The 24355-nt window shown below is 39.9% G+C and overlaps 1 protein-coding gene across 1 annotated transcript in view; it reads right to left on the bottom strand.

Annotated features, from left to right (window-relative positions):
• Positions 1-232: 232 nt before the first annotated feature.
• Positions 233-24355, bottom strand: part of POLE4 (DNA polymerase epsilon 4, accessory subunit) — a 70011-nt gene continuing 45888 nt past the window's right edge. Inside the window, exon 4 of the mRNA XM_032653541.1 lies at positions 233-3112. Within this exon, the coding sequence (XP_032509432.1) occupies positions 2853-3112 (260 nt within the window). The 3' untranslated portion in view covers positions 233-2852. The remainder of the gene's footprint in view (positions 3113-24355) is intronic.

Raw genomic sequence — 24355 nt, 5'->3', positions numbered from 1 at the left:
TAAAAGAGACATAAGGTCAACTCACAAAGCACAAGTTGCGGCCATTTAGTATAGCATTAAACTATTCCACTTCCTAACAGTAGCTTCCAGTAATTAGCACAGAATGATTATATTATGTCCAGTTTTCTCTGCTTAAATCACAGATTTGTCATAATAATTCAGAGATTAAAGATACTGGTTTATGTGCTAAGCCGTATCTCTTTTTTGTTTTATTTTCATCTTTTTATTTTACCCTTGAAGAAAGGAGGAAGAAGTTACTTTCTTCTCTCGAGACCCAGCAGAGGTGGATCCTGCAAAATGATGACCCAGTTACAGAAGGTGGAATAAAGGTCACCAGAGGTGGCAGGGATGGAGAAATGAGAAGTCACTGTTCAATGCATATAGCATTTCTGTTCAGGTGATGAAAAAGTTCTGGAAATGGATAGTGGTGATGGTTGTACAACATAGTAGATATAACTAATGCCACCTAAATTGTACCTGTACGCTTAAAATGATCAAAATGGTAAATTTGATGTTATGTACATTTTACCACAATAAAAATAAACTAGTTAATTAATTAAAGAGTAAAAGGCAGCCCAGCTAAGGAGCTAAAGACAGAGTGGGGGAAGGGAAAAACCTCCGGGAAGGAACTCTAGGAGGCATGATCTCTACCATGCAGTTTGAATTTTCCTTTTCTGCATGGTAATTACCACCTGTTCTCACCAAGTCTTCAGGTAAAGCCTGCTCTAGGCTGTTCTTTGGAGAGAAAAAGTAGGTCACTTCTGGACTATGATGAAAGCACAGTCACCCGGAAAAAGAGTAATGAGAAGCAATGACCAGCAGAGCAGCTACTGGCTACGGCTGCATGTGGGAATGAAAGGATATGAAGGACATGTGAGCATCCCCTGGAGCCTCTCAGGAACAGCAATGAAAGGAATTCTCTCACAGCCTGGACTCCCACAGGCTGTGAGCCACGTACTAAAGGCTGGACCACTGGCTACAACCCTAACTTCTTCCCTGACCCAAGCATCTTCTCAGATTTCTACCCAGCCAGGCTCCACTACCTGCACTGTGGCACAGGCAGCCTCTTGGGGACGCTTTGGACTTGAATCCAACATTACCCAGAGTCCTCCTACAGCTGAGACATTCTGGTCACCTTCCATCCCCCAATCCATCCCATCTTCCTCATGCCCTGCCCCTCCTAGAGTTATTGCCACCCTCACTCCTAGGATCCCCACTGAAGCCAGCTTCACCCAAGCCCCAGGGATGGATCACAGAGTTCTACTGTTGTTGACACCTCTTCCTCAAGCACAGAGCCACCTCTGTTGGCCCAGAGCTGCATCCAATACAATTTTTTCAATTATGTTGGTCACCAGGGGCTAAAGTAAATCCAGGAGCATCTCACTGCTCAGGTACTATATCCTTCCTCCACCTGGTCCTAGGTGCCATGATTATCAAAATACAGCTCTAGGGTCCCTCTAATATGGTGTAGTGTGGGGCTGACTGGTCCCTGGTACCAGTCTGTGTGACCCCTTTTGAGAGTAGCTGAAGGATCTAAAACCAGCCTTGGGTGCTGCTTAATTATCTTCCTATTTAGGACTCCCTGGATACAGCTAAGCACGAGATGCCTGTATCAGTCAAGGCCCCAGCATCCTGAACTGAGATGTCACATGCAACTTTGGATAATTTGAGAGCAGTTTACTAAGGGACTATTTACAAAAGTGTAGGCAAGGAGTAGGGACTTCACAAGGAGTAGTGTGGTAGCCCAAAGTCAGAAACAGCCATCATCTCACCCCTAGGACTGAAGGGGTGAAGGAGGTGTGATTAAGGGAACTCGAAGATGAGGAGGCTAAGTTGAGAGGAGGTCTGTCAAAAGCTGAGGCCTTTGGTCAAGGGCCACAGCTACTTGTGGCGACCACACAGGGAGAAAGGAAATGTCCATTGGTTTGACTCTCGCTCTCTGCCTCCCATCTCCTGTGGAGACTGAAGGAAGCGAACTGATGTAAGGGCATGCAGGTCAGCTTCCCAGGGCACAGGGCAGCATGGAGAAGGGTGCAGGTGGATGATAACCAGCACGGTGCCCCTGCCCTTGGTAACTGAACATCACTCACCTGCATAGTGCTGACCAATATGTGCCCACAGTGCTCGTGACAGGGTAGGAAGGGGAGGGAAGACTAAGGTAACCTATGAGAGTTTCAAACCCAGACATTGAGACACAAACCCAAAGAAGGCAGATTAAAGATCTGAGCAAGATAGATCTTCCCAGCCACATTTAGCGCTCCCAGCACTGGGTACAGCTCCCTCTCTCCTTTCCTACCCTCTCACTCACTGGCTGATTTCCCACTCAAAAATAGTGCTAATAACACAATTTTTTAAATCAACCCATAAAGACATAAATAGGCAATTTATAGACAAAGAAATACAAATGACTTACCAACATATGAAAACATGCTCAATCTCATAATTTATGAATTGCTAAGGTACTATTTTTTTAAACCTCTCATACTGGAAAAGATTAAAAGATTCAATGATACACAATACCTTCATGGTTATGAAGAAACTATTAGTAGCAATATAAATTGATGAAATTTCTTTGGAGGATCATAAATTTAAGATTTACATATTCATTAATTTAGCAATCTTACTTCCAGAAAGGTTTTTTATAAATACTCTCCCACATGCAAGCAAAAAACTCAAGAAGGATATTCGTTTCCACATTGTATGTAGAAACAAGGATTTGGGATTAGGATTGGAAAAATCCTAATTGTTTAAAAATAGAAGAATGTTTAAATAAATATGGTTTGTACATACAATGTAATACTACATAACAGTCTCAAAAAATAGATACATATTGTGCTTGTAAGAAAACATCTCTAAGATATGTTATTACATAAAAAGCAAGGTACAGAACAATAGGTATAGTATGGCCCTATTTGTGGAGGTTTTTGGGCTTTGGGGTGGGGGGGTGGAGGTTGGTTTTTTTGTGATGGAGCCATAATCAAGTAGAATATGGGCCATGAAAAAAGTAAGTTCATTTTTTCCCACCACTTCTGCTTAAACTCACCTTGTGTACTTGTTCTTTTTCTGCACTCCAGATGAAATTGCTGGCAGGTCCTATAGTTTCCAGCCACTCCTAGATAATTTAAAAGCCCCCAGTCACATTCAGTTATAAGAAAAACCTCATTTTAGTAATTTAACAATCCATCGAGTATAATAGCTAAAACTCCAGTCTCATCCAATGTCAAACTTCCCTTCTCTGGCAGTCTAGGCCTGCTGTCTGCCGGTCGGTGCTGTTGAGGGTGGGGCTATGGTGGGGCGAATGTGGCTGCTCTCTCTTCCCCACTCACCTTCCCCAGTCGCTTGCTGGCTGCAGTTTCTGGCCCACCCACCCCACGTTAGAGTGCAGGGGAAGAGGGCCTATAGGGAGAGGGTAGTCTTCTGTGGCTGATGCAGAGGTAATGGAGCCTGGTTCTCTGAGTGTGACAGATGCAGAGTTTCCAAATGTTTTACAGAGAGCTATTATAAGATTTGATTTTTCTTTTTTTCCCTCCCTTTTTGAAGCTCCTCGCACTGAGGACTGATAGTTATTGCTCCCTTACCCCAGGAGCTGTCTCTTATCTAGCTGTAGACAACGTCTTCCTCAGGCCCACACATTCACTCTGTTGGGATCTCATGGTCCTACCAGGAAATCTTCCTTGATGAAACCCAAAGCAACCCTAAGCTACTCCCAAACCCAAGAGAATCCACATCTGGTCCCCTCAAAACATGCATTTTTGCTACACAGCTACTGAAAAGGCAGCCCAGTTCTAAGGTAGCCACCTCTCTTCATTCAACCCCCAAGTAGAGAGTTCAAAACAGCCTTTTCACCTTCTGCAGACAGAAACAGATGCATCTTTATTTCTAACAGATACCAGGTAACAACGTCCAGCCCTCTGGGAGACGGACTTAAAGCCCTCTCACTTGACCAAGCACACTGACAATACCCTCTGAAGAAACCTCTCAGCCTCTACGCCCACTACTCTTATTGGCCAGGAGAAGGTTGCTAATACAGCCAATCCTCTCTCACCGTCTCTCAGCACAACCTACAAAGGCAGTTGACCCAGTGTAAGTATAAAGCATCTACAGTACTTTTGCAGGCCTTTAGGCCTCACTCAAAAGGAAGAAAGAGTACTACTTCAACATCTTATTGCATATACATATATCCATGTATAAGCAAAAAAGAAAAAAAGTTCTGGAAGGATTATATAAGAAATCATCCACAGTGATAAACTCTGAGGGTTAATTGGGGGACCAGGATGAGAGGGAAATTTACTTTTCATTGTATACCCTTCTATATTTTTAATCATTTTTATAATGGCATGTATTACTTTTAAAACTAAACAAAAATCTAGTTAGTACATTTTAAAATACTAGAGAGATTTTTATACCTCAAGATCAAAGAAGACTTCATTGATTCAATGGTAAGTAAAACACCAAACAATTACAAAATATATTAGAAAATATGATCTCATTTATAATAGCAACCAAAGAGATAAAATACAAGACAAGGGCAAAATCTGTCAAAAGTAAACTTTAAAATTCTACTGAAGAACATAATAGAATAATTGAATAAATGGAGAAACATATTCTGTTCTTGAAAAACTTAATAGTTTAAAGATGTCAATTCTCCCTAAATTAAACAATAAAAGTACACAATCTCAATAAAATCCCAATGGGTTTTGGACGGATGTAAAGGGGGAGACTAGGCAAGTTGATTATAAAATTCATATACAGAATAAAAATTAAAGATGGACTAGGAAAACTCTTTTAGGCCAACCAGAGAGCAGAAAATTTTGTATTGTTCTGGTAATTAAAACCATTTGACAAACTTCTGAGCAAACACAACCATTGAAACACCATCAAAAGAGCAGTGAAGTAATAAAATTATAAACCAAAAATCCAAAGAGAATGGGAGGAAGAGAGGAAGCTATAAAATGGGTGCTTTATGGAGTAGAGGGGGATAAGAATGAGGAGGGGTTTTCCCCTATAGACCCTGGAAAACCTCAGGACACAGAGGAACAAAGTTCTAAGGAAGGTAAAGATGAGGCAAGGAGCTAAAAACATAGACATTAGTTGAAATTTTATTTACAGGGAGATCCAAATCCCCTACATCCCTTCCCCAAGCCTGCCAAGGTAAATAATATCTCCCACTATCCCAGCAGATGCAATTGATTTCTTTTCTGGGAAAACAGGAATTGAAAAGTAAAATGACTTTCAACCTAGCATCTAGCCTGTACCAAGCCAAACTAACAAGTCAACATGTGGCTGGAATAAAGACATTTTCAGACATGTAATGACTCAGAGAACATACAGTTCTGAAGAAGTAAGTGCATGTGATATTGTAATTTATAATAATTTGTATATTTGGTCTTTGTCCCCATTCCTGGCACAGAGCTCTTAAAACCCTTAGAATTTCCTAAGTGTTAAGAGCACTAGGAGCAGAGCCTGAACCAAGCTGGTGGAGTAGAAAGACGTGCTCTCACTCCCTCTTGCGAGAACACCAGAATCACAACTAGCTGCTGGACAATCATCAACAGGAAGACACTGGAACTCACCAAAAAAGATACCCCACATCCAAAGACAAAGGAGAAGCCACAATGGGTTGGTAGGAGGGGCACAATCACAGTAAAATCAAATCCCATCACTGCTGGGTGGATGACTCATAGACTGCAGAACACTTATACCACAGAAGTCCACCCACTGCAGTGAAGGTTCTGAGCCCCACGTCAGGCTTCCAAACCTGGGGGTCCGGCAAGGTAAGGAGGAATTCCTTGAGAATCAGACTTTGAGGGCTAGTGGGATTTGTTTGCAGGACTTTGACAGGACTGGGGGAAACAGAGACTCCACTCTTGGAGGGCACACACAAAGTAGTGTGTGCATCGGGACCCAGGGGAAGGAGCAGTGACCCAGGGGAGACTGAACCAGACTTATGTGCTAGTGTTGGAGGGTCTCCTGCAGAGGAAGGAGGTGGCTGTGGCTCACTGTGGGGACAAGCACACTGGCAGCAGAAGTTCTGGGAAGTACTCCTTGGCGTGAGCCCTCCCAGAGTCTGCCATTAGCCCAACCAAAGAGCCCAGGTAGGCTCCAGTGTTGGGTTGCCTCACGCCAAACTACCAACAGGGAGGGAACTCAGCCCGACCCATCAGCAGTCAAGCAGATTAAAGTTTTACTGAGCTCTGCTCACCAGAGCAACAGCCAGCTCTACCCACCACCAGTCCCACCCATCAGGAAACTTGCACAAGCCTCTTACATAGCCTCATCCACCGGAGGGCAGACAGCAGAAGCAAGAAGAGCTACAATCCTGCAGCCTGTGGAACAAAAAACACAGTCACAGAAAGATAGACAAGATGAAAAGGCAGAGGGCTATGAATCAGAAGAAGGAATAAGATAAAACCCCAGAAAAACAACTAAATGAAATGGAGATAGGCAACCTTCCAGAAAAAGAATTCAGAATAATGATAGTGAAGATCATCCAGGACCTCAGAGAAAGAATGGAGGCAAAGCTCGAGAAGATGCAAGAAATGTTTAACAAAGAACTAGAAGAATTAAAGAAGAAACAAACAGAGATGAACAATACAATAACTGAAATGAAAACTACACTAGAAGGAATCAATAGCAGAATAACCGGTGCAGAAGAACAGATAAGTGACCTCAAAGACAGAATGGTGGAATTCACTGCTACGGAACAGAATAAAGAAAAAAGAATGAAAAGAAATGAAGGCAGCCTAAGAGACCTTTGAGACAACATTAAACACAACAACATTCACATTACAGGGGCCCCAGAAGGAGAAGAGAGAGAGGAAGGACCAGAGAAAATATTTGAAGAGATTATAGTCGAAAACTTCCCTAACATGGGAAAGGAAATAGCCACCCAAGTCCAGGAAGCGCAGCAAGTCCCATACAGGATAAACCCAAGGAGAAACATGACGAGACACGTAGTAATCAAATTGGCAAAAATTAAAGACAAAGAAAAATTATTGAAAGAGGCAAGGGAAAAATGACAAATAACATACAAGGTTAACAGCTGATTTCTCAGCAGAAACTCTACAAGCCAGAAGGGAGTGGCATGATATAGTTAAAGTGATGAAAGGGAGGAATGTACAACCATGATTACTCTACCCAGCAAGGATCTCATTCATATTTGATGGAGAAATCAAAAGCTTTACAGACAAAAAAAGGCTAAGAGAATTCAGCACCACCAAACCAGCTCTACAACAAATTCTAAAGGAACTTCTATAAGTGTGAAACACAAGAGAAGAAAAGGACCTAAAAAAACAAACTCAAAACAATTAAGAAAATGGTCATAGGAACATACATATTGATAATTACCTTAAATGTGAATGGATTAAATGCTCCAACCAAAACACAGGCTTCCTGAATGGATACAAAAACAAGACCCATGTATACGCTGTCTACAAGAGACCCAAGTGAGACCCAAGGACACATACAGACTGAAACTGAGGGGATGGAAAAAGATATTCCATGCAAATGGAAATCAAAAGAAAGCTGGAGTAGCTATACTCATATCAGATAAAATAGACTTTAAAATAAAGAATGTTATAAAAGGCAAGGAAGGACACTACATAATGATCAAGGGATCAATCCAAGAAGAAGATATAAAAATTATAAATATATATGTACCCAACATAGGAGCACCTCAATACATAAGGCAACTGCTAACAGCTATAAAAGAGGAAATTGACAGTAACACAATAATATTGGGGGACTTTAACACCTCACTTACACCAATGGACAGTCATCCAAAATGAAAATAAATAAGGAAACAGAAGCTTTAAATGACACAATAGACCAGATAGATTTAATTGATATTTATAGGACATTGCATCCAAAAACAGCAGATTACACTATCTTCTCAAGTGCGCATAGAACATTCTCCAGGATAGATCACATCTTGGGTCACAAATCAAGCCTCAGTAAATTTAAGAAAATTGAAATCATATCCAGCATCTTTGCTGACCACAACGCTATGAGATTAAAAATCAATTACAGGGCTTCCTTGGTGGCGCAGTGGTTGAGAGTCCGCCTGCCGATGCAGGGGACATGGGTTCGTGCCCTGGTCCGGGAAGATCCCACATGCCCCAGGGCGGCTGGGCCTGTGAGCCATGGCCGCTGAGCCTGCGCGTCCGGAGCCTGTGCTCCGCAACGGGAGAGGCCACAACAGTGAGAGGCCCACACACCGCAAAAAAAAAAAAAAAAAAAAAAAAAAAAAAACAATTACAGGGAAAAAAGGTAAAAAACACAAACACATCAAGGCTAAACAATACACTAACAAATTAGCAAGAGATCACTGAAGAAATCAAAGAGGAAATAAAAAAACACCTAGAGACAAAAGATAATGAAAACACAATGATCCAAAACCTATGGGATGCAGCAAAAGGAGTTCTAAGAGGGAAATTTATAGCTATACAAGCCTACCTCAAGAAACAAGAAACATCTCAAGTAAACAATCTAACCTTACACCTAAAGGAACTAACGAAAGAAGAACAAAAAAAACCCAAAGTTAGCAGAAGGAAAGAAATCATAATGATCAGAGCAAAAATAAATGAAATAGAAACAAAGAAAACAATAGCAAAGATCAATAAAACTAAAAGCTGGTTCTTTGAGAAGATAAACAAAATTGATAGACCATTAGCCAGACTCATCAAGAAAAAGAGGGAAAGGACTCAAATCAATAAAATTAGAAACGAAAAAAGAGAAGTTACAACAGACACTGAAGAAATACAAAGCATCCTAAGATACTACTACAAGCAACACTATGCCAATAAAATGGGCAACCTGGAAGAAATGGACAAATTCTTAGAAAGGTATAAGAGTTTACCTTATAAAGGTATAAGAATTTACCTTCCAAGACTGAACGAGGAAGAATTAGAAAATATGAACAGACCAATCACAAATAATGAAATTGAAACTGTGATTTAAAATCTTCCAGCAAACAAAAGTCCAGGACCAGATGGCTTCACAGGTGAATTCTATGAAACATTTAGAGAAGAGCTAACACCCATCCTTCTCAAACTCTTCCCAAAAATTGCAGAGGAAGAAATACTCCCAAACTCATTCTATGAGGCCACCATCACCCTGATATCAAAACCAGACAAGGAAACTAAAAAAAAAAGAAAATTACAGACTAATATCACTGATGAATATAGATGCAAACATCCTCAACAAAATACTGGCAAATAGAATCCAACAACACATTAAAAGGATCATACCATGATCAAGTGGGATTTATCCCACAGATGCAAGGATTCTTCAATATACATAAATCAATCAATGTGATACACCATATTAACAAATTGAAGAATAAAAACCACATGATCATCTCAATAGTTGCAGAAAAAGCTTTTGACAAATTTCCACACCGATTTATGATCAAAACTCTTCAGAAAGTGGGCACAGAGGGAACCTACCTCAACATAATAAAGGCCATATATGACTAACCCACAGCAAACATCATTCTCAATGGTGAGAAACTGAAATCAATTCCTCTGAGATCAGGAACAAGACAAGGATGTCCACTCTCATGACTATTATTCAACATAGTTTTGGAAGTCCTAGCCACGGCAATCACAGAAGAAAAAGAAATAAAAGCAATACAAATTTAAAAGAAGAAGTAAAACTGTCACTGTTTGCAGATGACATGATACTATACATAGAGAATCCCAAAGATGCTACCAGAAAACTACTAGAGCTAATCAATGAATTTGGTAAAGTTGCAGGATACAAAGTCAATGCACAGAAATCTCTTGCATTCCTATACACCAATGATGAAAAATCTGAAAGAGAAATTAAGGAAACACTCCCATTTACCATTGCAACATAAAGAATAAAATACCTAGGAATAAACCTACCTAGGGAGACAAAAGACTTGTGTGTAGAAAACTGTAAGACACTGATGAAAGAAATTAAAGGTGATACCAACAGATGGAGAGATATACCATGTTCTTAGATTGGAAGAATCACTATTGTGAAAATGATTATGCTACCCAAAGCAATCTACAGATTCAATGCAATCCCTATCAAATTACCAATGGCATTTTTTAGGAAACTAGAACAAAAAATCATAAAATTTGTATGGAGACACAAAAGACCTCAAATAGCCAAAGCAGTCTTGAGGGACAAAAACGGAGCTGGAGGAATAAGACTCCCTGAATTCAGACCATACTACAAAGCCACAGTAATCAAGACAATATGGTACTGGCACAAAAACAGAAACATAGATCAATGGAACAAGATAGAAATCCCAGAGATAAACCCACACACCTATGGTCAACTAATCTATGACAAAGGAGGCAAAGGTATACAATGGAGAAAAGACAGTCTCTTCAATAAGTGGTGCTGGGAAAACTGGACAGCTACATGTTAAAGAATGAAATTAGAACCCTCCATAACACCATACACAAAAATAAAATGGATTAGAAACCTAAATATAAGACCGGACACTATAAAACTCTTAGAGGAAAACATAGGAAGAACATTCTTTGACATAAATCACAGCAACATCTTTTTGATCCACCTCCTAGAGAAATGGAAATAAAAAACAAAAATAAACAAATGGGACCTAATGAAACTTCAAAGCTTTAGCACAGTAAAGGAAAACATAAACAAGACCAAAAGACACCCCTCAGAATGGGTGAAAATATTTGCAAACGAATCAATGGACAAAGGATTAATCTCCTAAATATATAAACAGCACATGCAGCTCAATATTAAAGAAACAAACAACCCAATCCAAAAATGGGCAGAAGATCTAAATAGACATTTCTCCAAAGAAGACATACAGATGGCCAAGAAGCACATGAAAAGCTGCTCAACATCACTAATTATTAGAGAAATGCAAATCAAAACTACAATGAGGTATCACCTCACACCAGTTAGAATGGGCTTCATCAGAAAATCTACAAACAACAAATGCTGGAGAGGGTGTGGAGAAAAAGGAACCCTCTTGCACTGTTGGTGGGCATGTAAATTGATACAGCCACTATGGAGAACAGTATGTAGGTTCCTTAAAAAACTAAAAGTAGAATTACCATATGATCCAGCAATCCCACTACTGGGCATATACCCAGAGAAAACCATAATTCAAAAAGACACATGCACCTCAATGTTCACTGCAGCACTATTTACAATAGCCAGGTCATGGAAGCAACCTAAATCCCATTGACAGACGAATGGATAAAGAAGATGTGGTATATATATATATATATATAATGGAATATTACTCAGCCATAAAAAGGAATGAAATTGGGTCATTTGTTGAGATGTGGTTGGATCTAGAGACTGTCATAGACAGTGAAGTAAGTCAGAAAGAGAAAAACAAATATCATATATTAACGCATATATGTGGAACCTAGAAAAATGGTACAGGTGAACCAGTTTGTAGGGCAGAAATTGAGACACAGATGTAGAGAACAAATGTATGGAAACCAAGGGTGGAAAGCTGTGGGGGTGTGGGGGTGTTGTGATGAATTGGGCGATTGGGACTGACATGTATACACTGATGTGTAGAAAATTGATGACTAATAAGAACCTGCTGTATAAAAAATAAATAAAATAAAATTTAAAAATTAAAAAAAAAGCATTAGGAGCATCTTTTGTTCTAATATTGGTCTTTCACCACAGTTCCTGCAACAGAGTTCCTAAATCCCTTGGAATTTCCTGGGTGATAGGAAATTTGTTCTAATAAGGTGCCTCTTGGTGTGCTCCTGGATGGGGGCTGGTCACCAGAAAGACCAAGCCATGATTAGATGCTTGGAATTTTCAGTCCCACCCCTCCATTTTCCAGAGAGGGGGAAGGGGCTGGAAATGTAATTAATAATTGATCATTCCTGTATGAGGAAGCCTCAAAAAAATCCCAATAGTATGGGGTTTGGAGAGCTTCCACATTGGTGAGCACATCCCCAGCTCCACAGGGACAAAACTCCTGTGCTAAGGATCTTCCCACACCTCACCCTATGTATCTCTTCATCTGGATGTCCATCTGTATCCTTTATCATACCCATTAATAAACTGGTAAACTTGTTTCCCTGGACTCTGTGAGCCACTCAAGCAAATTAATCGAATCTGAGGAGGGGGTCATGGAGACCTCAGATTTATAGCTGATAGGTCAGAAGCACTGGTAACAACCTGGACTTATGATTGGAATATGAAGTGGGATGGCATCGTGTGGGACTGGGTCCTTAACCTGTGGAATCTGACACTATCTTCAGGTAGATGGTGTCAGAATGGAGTTAAGTTGTAGGACACCCAGCTGGTGTCACAGAGAATTGCTTGGTGGGGGAAAACCCCCACACATCTGGTGTCAGAAGTGTTGTGAGGGTGGTAAAAAGGAGGAAAGACTGAGGTTTTTCCTTAAACAGTGCCTCTCAAACTTTCCTGAGCAATGGAACCACTTGAGGATCTTATTAAACTGTACATTCTGATTCAGATCCTGGTGATACTGGTGCTGCTGCACCATACTTTGAGCAGCAAGATACCACAGTAGCAGTTTTCTTTCTCTTTGTTTCTTTTTTTTCTTTTCTTTTCTTTTTTTTATTTGTGTATAGTTGCTTTACAATGTTGTGTTAGCTTCTACTGCACAGCAAAATGAATCAGCCATATATATACATATATCCCCTCCCTTTTGGATTCCCCTCCCATTTAGGACACCACAGTGCATTAAGTAGAGTTCCCTGTTATACATTATGTTCCCATCAGTTGTCTATTTTATACATAGTATCAGTAGTGTGTATGTGTCAATCCCAATCTCCCAATTCCTCCCACCCTCCCTTTTCCTCCTTGGTATCCATACATTTGTTCTCTACGTCAGTGTCTCTATTTCTGCTTTGCAAATAATATCATCTATACCATTTCTCTAGATTCCACATACATGCATTAATATACGATAGTAGCAGTTTTCAAAGTGTGGCCAAAGGACCTCTGGGATCATTTCAGGGATCACTGAGGTCTTTGTTTTTCCAACTACATACCTGTGTTGAGAACAGATTTTCTCCATACACTCCAACTAAAGTAATTCATCACAACAGGTCTGAGCACCCAGCTGTCTTCTATTCAGCCAGACGTTAAAGAGATTTGTGAAAATGTAAAACAGTGCCTCTCACCTCAGTAATTTTTTTTAAAAAAACTATATTTTTATAAAGAATTTTATTTATATTAATATATAATGTGTATTATTATTGTTATTTTGAAATGAATTAACGAATATTTTAAAGATCTCTCAGCTTTAATTTCTAACATGGTAAATATTAACAAATATAACATTCTTTGGGTCCTCGATAACTTTTAAGAGTGTGAAAGACTCCTAAGACTAAAATGTTTGAGGACAGCTATACTAGAGAATGTGCTCCAGGAGGAATAAAAAGGATCTAGAAAATGTGGACTCCAATACAAGATGAGAGTGAAGCCCATGGTGACAGCTATACTAATTTTCTCTTGTGCTATAACAAATTACCACAAACTTAGTGGCTTAAAACAACACAAGTTTATTACCTCACAGTTTATTCAGAAGTCCAGGGCTTCTAGACCACCCTTAGCAGGTCAAGTCCTCACACTTCACTCTCCGACCTCCCCTTCTGCCTCATCTTTCCTGCCACATCTCTCTAACCAACTTTCTGTCTCTCTCTTCTACTTTAAGGGCTCATGTGGCTACACTGGGCCCACAAGGCTGGTCTCTCTATTTTAAGGTCAGCTGATCAGTGATCTTAATAACATCTGCAAAGTTCCCCCCATAATAGTACCCTGACTGGTGTTTGCTCGAATAAACAGTGGATTGAAGTCTTGGGAAATATCCTTAGAATGCTGCCTATCACAACAGCAAAGGGAAATTTCCAGATGACAGCAGGTCTAGGCCCCAACAACACCAGATTGGTATAGGCAGACAGAGGAATATAAAAGAAAAGAAACAGATATGTTAGAGGATATAAAAATTTTTATTGAAAGGCATAGTACAGAAATGTTAGAGTGTTTAGATAAACTTAGAAAGAAGCTCGTAGGAAGCTAGGCAAATGAAAAATCAATGTGCTTCTCACTACAGGACAAAATGAGGAATTTAAAAAGAAAGGAGGCCCAATCATCATGAACCTCTTGGCTTGCCAGTGGAACAATCTTTGCATAATCCTAATAATGTAAACACTGATTTAACAACAAGGAAAATATATAACTATGATGAGAGTGAAAGAAGGGGAAGAGGTGGTTAAGAAAACACTAACTGTTGGTTTAACAAATAAGAAAAAATATATAACTATGATGGGAGTGAAAGATGGGGGTAGTTAAGAAAGTCAACTGATAAATTTTAAAATGGTAGTATTAGTCTATTGTTTAGAAATATGAGGAGGATTAGCTCAAGATGGGGGAGTAGAAGAATGTGAACTTACCCCTACTTATGTAAACATCAAAATCACAACCAACTGCTAAACAACCACTGGAAAAAAAAGCTGGATCCTACCAAAAATTATACCCTATATCCCAAGGCAAAGAAGCCACAGTGAGATGGTAGGAGGGCTCCAACTGAGATAAAATAAAATCCCATACCCACTGGGTGGGCAACCCACAAACTGGAAAACAATTATACCACAGAAGTTCTCCCAAAGTAGTGAAAGTCCTGAGCCCCACATCAGGCTTCCCAGCCTGGGGGTGTAGCAAAGGGAGGAGAAGCTCCTTGAGAATCTGGCTTTGAAGGCCAGTGGTGTTTGACTGCAGGAATTCCACAGGGCTGGAGGAAGCAGATACTCCACTCTTGGAGGGCAAACACAAGCTTGCATGTGCACATGGACCCAGGGAAAAAAGCAGTGACCTCATAAGAGACTGGGCCAGGCCTACCTGCTAGTATGGGAGAGCCTTCTGTAGAGGCAGGGGGCATCTGTGGCTCATGGCAGGGACAAAGACATGGGCAATGGCAGATCTGGGGGGTACTCATTGGTGTGAACCCTCCCAGAGGCCACCATTAGCCCCACCCTACAGCTTGTAGACTCCAGTGCTGGGATGCCTCAGGCCAAGCAACAAACAGGACAAGAACACAGACCCACCCATCAGCAGACAAGCTGCTGAAAGTCTTCTTGAGCACAGCCCTGACCACCAGAGGAACAAGACCCAGCTCCATCCACCAGTAGGCAGGAACCAGCCTGTCCCATCAGGAAGCCTGCAGAAGCCTCTTAGACAGCCTCATCCACCAGAGGGAAGACAGCAAAAGCAAGAAGAACTACAATCCTGCAGTCTGTGGAACAGAAACCACAATCACAGAAAGTTAGACAAAATGAGAGGGCAGAGGAACATGTCCCAGATGAAGGAACAAGATAAAACCCCAGAAGAACAACTAAGTGAAGTGAAGATAGGCAACCTACCAGAAAAAGAATTCAGAATAATGATAGCGAAGATGATCCAAGATCTTGGAAAAAGAATGGAGGCAAGGATGAAGAAGTTGGAAGAAATGTTTAACAAAGACATAGGAGAAATAAGAACAAACAGAGATGAACAATACAATAACTGAAATGAAAACTACACTAGAAGGAATCAATAGCAGAATAAGTGAGGCAGAAGAATGGATATGTGAGCTGGTAGACAAAATGGTGAAAATCACTGTTGTGGAACAGAATAAAGAAAAAAGAATGAAAAGAAATGAAGACAGCCTGAGAGACTTCTGGGACAATATTAAATGCACCAACATTTGCATTATAGAGGTCCCAGAAGGAGAAGAGAGAGAGAAAAGACATGAGAAAATTTTGACAAGATAATAGCTGAAAAATTCCCTAACAAGGGAAAGGTAACAATCACCCAAGTCCAGGAAGCAAAGAGAGTCCCAGGCAGGATAAACCCAAGGAGGAACACATCAAGACAAATATCAATCAAACTGACAAAAATTAAAGACAAAGAGAAAATATTAAAAGCAACAAGAAAAAAGTAACAAATAACATACAGGGGAACTCCCACAAGGTTATAAGCTGATTTCTCAGCAGAAACTCTGTACTCTGAAGGGAGTGGCATGATATAGTTAAAGTTATGAAAGGGAAAAACCTACAACCAAGAATACTCTACCAAGCAAGGCTCTCATTCAGATTTGAGAGAGAAATCAAAAGCTTTACACACAAGCAAAAGCTAAGAGAATTTAGCACCACCAGACCAGCTTTGCAACAAATGCTAAAGGAACTTCTCTAGGTGGAGAAGAAAAGGTTACAACTAGAAACAGGAAAATTACTAACGGAAAAGTTCACCAGTAAAGGCAAACATACAGTAAAAGTAGGAAATAATCTGCACACAAATATTATATCAAAACCAGTAATTGTGAGAAGAGAGCACAAATGCAGGATATTGGAAATGCATTAGAAATTAAAAGAGCAGCAACTTAAAACAATCTTGTTTATATATAGACTGCTATATCAAAACCTCATGGTAACCACAAACCAAAAACCTACAATAGATATACACACAAAAAAGAAAGAGGAATCCAAGCACAGCACTAAAAATAGTTATCAATCAAAAGAAAGAGAATAAAAGAGGAAGGGAAGAAAAAAGACCTACAAAAACAAACCCCAAAAAATTAACAAAATGGCAATATCAGTAATTACATTAAATATAAATGGATTAAATGCTCCGATCAAAACACAGACTGGCTGAATGGATATGAAAATAAGACCCATATATATGCTGTCTACAAGAGACCAACTTCAGATCTAGACACACATACAGACTGAAAGTGACAGGATGGGAAAAGGTATTCCATGCAAATGGAAATCAAAAGAAAGCTGGAGTAGCAATACTCACATTGCTGAGCAATACTCTCAGACAAAATAGACGTTAAAATAAAGCATGTTACAAGAGAGAAAGAAGGACACTACATAATGATCAAGAGATCAATCCAAGAAGAAGATAACAATTGTAAATATATATGCACACAACATAGGAACACCTCAATATATAAAGCAAATAATAACACCCATAAAGGAAGAAACTGAGAGTAACATAATAATAGCGGGGACTTTAACAACCACTTTTATCAATGGACAGATCGACCAGATGGAAAATCAACAAGGAAACACAGGCTTTAAATGACACATTAGGATAGAGGGACTTAATTGATATTTATAGAGCATTCTATCCCAAAGCAGCAGAATACACATTCTTCTCAAGTGCACATGGAAGATTCTCCAGGATTGATCACATGCTGGGCTACAAAGTGAGCCTCAGTAAATTTTTAAAAATTGAAATGATATCAAGCAACTTTTCCAACCACAACACTATGAGATTAGAAATCAACTACAAGGGCTTCCCTGGTGACACAGTTGATAAGAATCTGCCTGCCAATGCAGGGAACACGGGTTCAAGCCCTGGTCTGGGAAGATCCCACATGCTGTGGAGCAACTAAGCCCACGTGCCACAACTATTGAGCCTGTGCTCTAGAGCCTGCAAGCCACAACTACTGAGCCCACATGTCACAACTACTGAACCCCACATGCCTGGAGCCCATGCTCCACAACAAGAAGCCACCACAATGAGAAGCCCATGCACCACAACAAAGAGTAGCTCCCACTCACTGCAACTAGAGAAAGCCCGTGCAACAACGAAGACCCAATGCAGCAATAAATAAATAAATAATAAAGATATTTTTAAAAAAGAAAGAAATCAACTACAAGAAAAAAACTGTAAAAAAAAAAAAACCCACAAACACATGGAGGCTAAACAATATGCTACTAAACAACCACTGGATCACTGAAGAAATCAAAGAGAAAATCAAAAAATACCTAGAGACAAATGAAAATGAAAGTACAATGATCCAAAACCTGTAGGACTCAGCAAAAGCAGTTCTAAGAGGGAAGTTTATAGCAATACAATCATACCTCGGGAAACAAGAAAAGTCACAAATAACCTAAACTTACACCTAAAGCAACTAGAGAAAGAAGAATAAACAAAACCCAGAGTTAGCAGAAGGAAAGAAATCATAAAGATCAGATTAGAAATAAATGAAATAGAAATGAATAAAACAATAGAAAAGATCAATACAACTAAAAGATGGTTATCTGAAAAGACAAATATTGACAAACCTTTAGCCAGACTCATCAAGAAAAGAAGGGAGAGGGCTCAAATCAATAAAATTAGAAATGAAAAAGGAGAAAATACAACTGATACCAGAGAAATACAAAGGATCAGGAGAGACTACAACAAGCAACTCTATGCCTTTAAAATGGACAACCTGGAAGAAATGGACAAATTCTTAGAAAGGTAGAATCTCCCAAGACTGAACCAAGGAGAAATAGAAAATATGAACAGACGAATCACAAGTACTGAAATTGAAACTGTTATATAAAAACTCCCAACAAACTAAAGTCCAGGACCTGTTGGCTTCACAGGTGAATTCTATCAAACATTTAGAGAAGAGTTAACACCTATCCTTCTGAATCTATTCCAAAAATTTGCAGAGGGAGGAATACTTCCAAACACATTCTATGAGGGCACCATCACCCTGATACCAAAACCAGACAAAGATACCACAAAAAAAGAAAATTACAGGCCAATATCACTGATGAACATAGACGCAAAAATCCTCAAAAAAAAAAAAAAATACTAGCAATCCAAATGCAACAATACATTAAAAGGATCATACACCATGATTAAGTGGGATTTATCCCAGGGATGCAAGGATTTTTCAGTATCCACAAATCAATCAGTGTGATACACCACATAACAAACAAGAATAAAAACCATATGATCATCTCAATAGATGCAGAAAAAGCTTTTGACAAAATTCAACACCTATTTATGATAAAAACTTTCCAGAACGTGGGAATAGAGGGAACCTACCTCAACATAATAAAGGTCTTATATGACAAACCTCCAGCTAACAACATACTCAACAGTGAAAATCTGAAAGCATTTCTTCTAAGATAAGGAACAAGACAAAGATGTCCACCCTCATCACTGTTATTCAACATAGTTTTGAAAGTCCTAGCCATGGCAAACAGAGAAGGAAAAAATAAAAGGAATTCAAAATGGGAAAGAAGTAAAATTGTCACTGTTTGCAGATGACATGATATTATACATAGAAAATCCTAAAGGTGCCACCAGAAAACTACTAGAGCTCATTAATGAACGGTAAAGTTGCAGGATACAGAATTTATACACAGAAATTTGTTGCATTTCTATACACTAACAGCAAAATATCAGAAAGAGATATTCAAGAAACAATCCCATTTACCATTGCATCAATATATAAATAAATAAAATACCTAAGAATAAACCTACCTAAGGAGACAAAAGACCTGTACTCCAAAAACTATAAGACACTGATGAAAGAAATCAAAGATGACACAAACAGGTGGAAAGATATACCATGATCTTGGATTAGAAGCATCAATATTGTCAAAATGACTGTACTATCCAATGCAGTCTACAGATTCAATGCAATCACTATCAAATTATCAATGGCATTTTTTCACTGAACTAGAACAAATATATCTTAAACTTTACTGGAAACACAAAAGACCCTGAATAGCCAAAGCAATCTTGAGAAAGAAAAACAGCTGGAGGAATCAGGCTCCCAGACTTCAGACTATACTACAAAGCTACAGTCATCAAAATAGTATGGTACTGGCACAAAAACATAAATATAGATCAGTGAACAGCATAGAAAGCCCAGAGATAAATCCATGAACCTATGACCAATTAATCTACAACAAAGTAGGCAAGACTATACAATGGAGGAAAGACAGTCTCTTCAATAAATAGTGCTGGGAAAACTAGACAGATACATGTTAAAAAATGAAATTAGAACACTCTTCAACACCATACACAAAAATAAACTCAAAATGGATTAAAGACCTAAGTGTAAGACATAGGCAGAACACAATTTGACATAAATCGCAGAAGTACCTTTTTTGATCCACCTCCTAGAGTAATGGAAATAAAAACAAAAATAAACAAATGGGACCTAATTAAACTCAAAAGCTTTTGCACAGCCAAGGAAACCATAAACAAAACCAAAAGACAACCCACAGAATGTGAGAAAATATTTGCAAACAATGCTACTAACAAGGGATTAGTCTCCAAACTTTACGAACAGCTCGGGTGGCTTAATATCAAAGAAACAAAAACCCAATCAAAAAATGGGCAGAAGGACTCAAGAGACATTTCTCCAAAGAAGACATACAGATGGCCAAGAGGCACATGAAAAAATGCTCAACATCACTAATCATTAGAGAAATGCAAATCAAAACTACAATGAGATATCACCTCACACCAGTCAGAATGGCCTTCATCAAAAAATCTACAAACAATAAATGCTGCAGGGGGTGTGGAGAAAATAGAACCCTCCTACACTGTTCGTGGGAATGTAAATTGGTACCACCACTATGGAGAACAGTGTGAGGATCCTTAAAAAACTAAAAGTAGAGCTACCATATGATCCTGCAATCCCACTCTTGGGCATATATCTGGAGAGAAACATGATTCAAAAGGATATATGCACCCCATTGTTCATTGCAGCACTGTTTACAATAGCCATGTTTACATGAAAGTAACGTAAATGTCCACTGACAGATGAATGGATAAAGAACATGTGGTACATATATACAAAGTGTCTATATTGTAAATATAAAAATAAAGAATGAAATAATGCCATTTGTGGCAACATGGATGGACCTGGAGATTATCATACTAATTGAAGTAAGTCAGACAGAGAAAGACAAATATCATATGATATCACTTGTTGCAGATTCTAATAAAAAATGATACAAATGAACTTATTTACAAAACAGAAAAAGACTCACAGACTTAGAGAACAAACTTATGGTTACCAGAAGGGAAGGGTGGAGGTGAGGGATAGATTGGGAGTTTTGGATCAACATGTACACACTGCTGTATTTAACACAAAATGCCTTTCCCTGAAAAAAAAAAAAGAAAAGAGAAGAGAAGAAAAGAAATATGGAAGTAAATAGCAAAGAGAAAAACTAGAATAGCTGAACATGGCTGTCTCTGAGGATTATGACTGAGACAGGAGTGGGAAAGGCGTGGTTGATTCTCATTATAAGCCTATTAGTAATGTGCCAGGCATTCTCTCTGCTCTACATGCACACTGTCCCTCTCCCATCCGCTCATTACCCTTCTCTGTCCTACTCTGAGCCCCAGGAGGCTGACCTTGATGTTGCTTTGTCCCTGGGTTCTGGTTGAATCAGCCATTGGGAGGCACTGCAGAGATAAAAGTGTGGAAGGAGGGAGGGATTTCCTGCATTGTGGTAACCTCCCTGAGCTGCCGGGTGTTTATGGGCAGGGCATTCATTTCTCATCCAAGCTCCAGCTCTCACCAGCTCTTGTGCAATGTCCCCTCCCCTTGCTCCTTCCGGCCCAGGAATGGGAACAGCTTCTCAATGTCCCTTGCTGTGAATCTTAATCCCACCCACACCTCTGAAAATTGCCCCTTTACTAAAGTCTCTTGAACTTCTTGAGTGCCTTAGTTTCCTGCCAGGACCCTGACAGATATTGTTACAAATACTATACTGTGTGACTTTTTAAAATTTTGTACATGCCCAATTTATATTCTAAAAAAAAAGTAATGGCCCATTTTCTTTAAAAATGTCAAAATCATGAATAACAAAACCTAAAGACCTGATACAGATTAAAGAAGACCAAAAAAAAAGACATGAAAATTAGATAAAAGGAATGACCCTGGATTGCATCTCAATAAGAAAAAAATTATGAAAATTCAATTATTGAGACAGACAATTGACAGAATTTGAATAAATCCATACATTACATTAGATTGTAACAAGGTTAGATTTCCTTGTTTTTATCACTGTCTCATGGTTAAGTAAGTGAATGCCCTTGTTCTTAGAAAAAAGTTACTGAAGTATTTAGGAGTTAAGGGGCATCACGTCTGCAATTTACTCTTAAGTAGTTCAGAATAAAAATTATATAATAATAATATATATAATAAAGGGTGATAAATAGAGAAAATTAATCTAGGTGAAGGTGATACGGGAGTCTTTTCTATTAGTCTTGCACCTTAAGTTTGAAATTATTTCAAAATGTAAAGTTTAAAAAACATCATATGAGTTTTTGACAAAAGACTTAAGTAATTTGGTACTGGTACATAATAGGTCAATGGAACAGAACAGAGAATCCATAAATACATATATCCCAGCATGTATGGAATTTAATACATTAAAAGGGTGGAGTTTTGGGAATCCCCTGGTGGTCCAGGGGTTAGGACTCAGAGCTTTCACTGCCGGGGCGTGGGTTTGATCCCTGATCAGGGAACTAAGATCCTGGAAGCTACATGGCACAGCCAAAAAAAAAGCAAGGGAGTAGCATTTCATACATAAAATAGATAAACAACAAGGTCCTCCTGTACAGCACAGGGAACTATATTCAATATCCTGTAATAACCATAATGGAAAAGAATATATATATATATATGTATAACTCAATCACTTTGCTGTACACAGAAACTAACACAATATTGTAAATCAAATATACCTCAATTTTTTTAAAAAAGGTGGCATTTCAAAACATCATGTGCTGAGGGTAGGGGTGGGGATGAATTTTTTAAATGGTATATGAATAACTAAATACCATCCAGAAAAGAAGTATCATTGGCTCCCTACGTCGCTCTATAGGCCAAAATAAATTCCAGATGGATCAAAAGCTTAAGCATTAAAAGAAAACAAAAAAATACTAGAAAAAGAAAAATCATGAGAGGAGGAGACTTAGTAGGGGCCACATCTATAGGAGTCAAAGTCTCCAGACAACTGTGCATCCAGACCTTCTGCATCTGGCTGCCATCTCCTAACCAGCCTTGGCCAATCCTCTGACTGGGCCTTTGTATAGAGAATTAATGGTGCAAGACAGGAAGGGTGTGGGTGGTGGCAGCATGGCAACATTTGTTGGTCAGGGGTAGTGGTGGCAGCAGCAAGCAGCACTGACAGAGGTTGAAGGAAGGGGGTAGCTGAGGAGTCCCTGCTCAGAGGACAGCAGAGGTGTCCTCACCAGACCTATCCTGTGGGGGAATCTAGCTGTGCTTCTGGTTGTCCAGCTTCCTGTTCTTCCCACCCACTTTCCAAGCCTGCTTCTTCAGGCTACTGCTGATCCTACGAGCTACTTGACATTAAATTCCTTTTCTGTTTAAAATCAACCATTGTTCGTTTCTCTTGCTTACCACTTAGAATGTTAACTATACATACACACACACACATACTCACACACATTCATTTTTACAAAAATGGCATGCGTATGCATAGACAGATAGATAGGTACATAGGTAGATACATAGATAGATAGATCAGTCACATATATGCCACTATATGGCTTGTTTTTTCCCTTTTCTGCCTTAAAACTATACATGTATAGGGGGATAGCTTCAAGATGGCAGAGGAGTAAGACGTGGAGTTCACCCTCTTCCCCACAAATACATCAATAATACATCTACATGTGGAACAGCTCCTACAGAACACCTACTGAACGCTGGCAGAAGATCTCAGACTTCCCAAAAGGCAAGACACTTCCCCATGTACCTGGGTAGGGCAAAAGAAAAAACAGAGATAAGAGAATAGGGATGGGACCTGCACCTCAGGGAGGGAGCTGTGAAGGAGGAAATGTTTCCACACACAAGGAAGCCCCTTCAAAGGCAGAGATAGGGTGGTGGTGGGGGGGGAAGCTTTGGAGCCACAGAGGAGAGTGCAGCAACAGGGGTGCAGAGGGCAAAGTGGAGAGATTCCCACACAGAAGATCAGTGGCACCCACCTCTCACCAGCCTGAGAGTCTTGTCTGCTCACCTGCCAGGATGTGTGGGGGATGGGAGTTGAGGCTCGAGCTTCAGAGGTCAGATCCCAGGGAGAGGACTGGGGTTGGCTGCATGAACACAGCCTGAAAGGGGGCTAGTGTGCCACAGCTAGCCAGGAGGGAGTCTGGGAAAATGTCTGGAACTGCCTAAGAGGTAAGAGACCATTGTTTCAGGGTGTGCAAGGACAGGGGACTCAGAGCACTGCCTAAACGAGCTAGGGAGATGGGCGTGAGCCGCAGCTATCAGCGAGGACACGAGAGACAGGCATGAGACGCTAAGGCAGCTGCTGCAGCCACCAAGAAGCCTGTGTGCAAACACAGGTCACTATCCACACTCCTCCTCCCGGGAGCCTGTGCAGCCCGCCACTCCCAGGGTCCCGATATCCAGGGACAACGTCCCCAGAAGAACACACATCATGCCTCAGGCTGTTACAATGTCACGCTGGCCTCTGCTGCTGCAGGGTCACCCCGCATTCCATACCCCTCCCTCCCCGTGGCCTGAGTGAGCCAGAGCCCCCTGATCAGCTGCTACTTTAACCCCGTCCTGTCTGGGTGGGGA

Source organism: Phocoena sinus, chromosome 13 (genome assembly GCF_008692025.1).
Source record: "Phocoena sinus isolate mPhoSin1 chromosome 13, mPhoSin1.pri, whole genome shotgun sequence".
In the NCBI taxonomy this organism is placed as follows: domain Eukaryota; kingdom Metazoa; phylum Chordata; class Mammalia; order Artiodactyla; family Phocoenidae; genus Phocoena; species Phocoena sinus.
The sequence above is the reverse complement of the archived record's forward strand: the minus strand, read 5'-3'. Positions and strand labels throughout refer to the sequence as shown.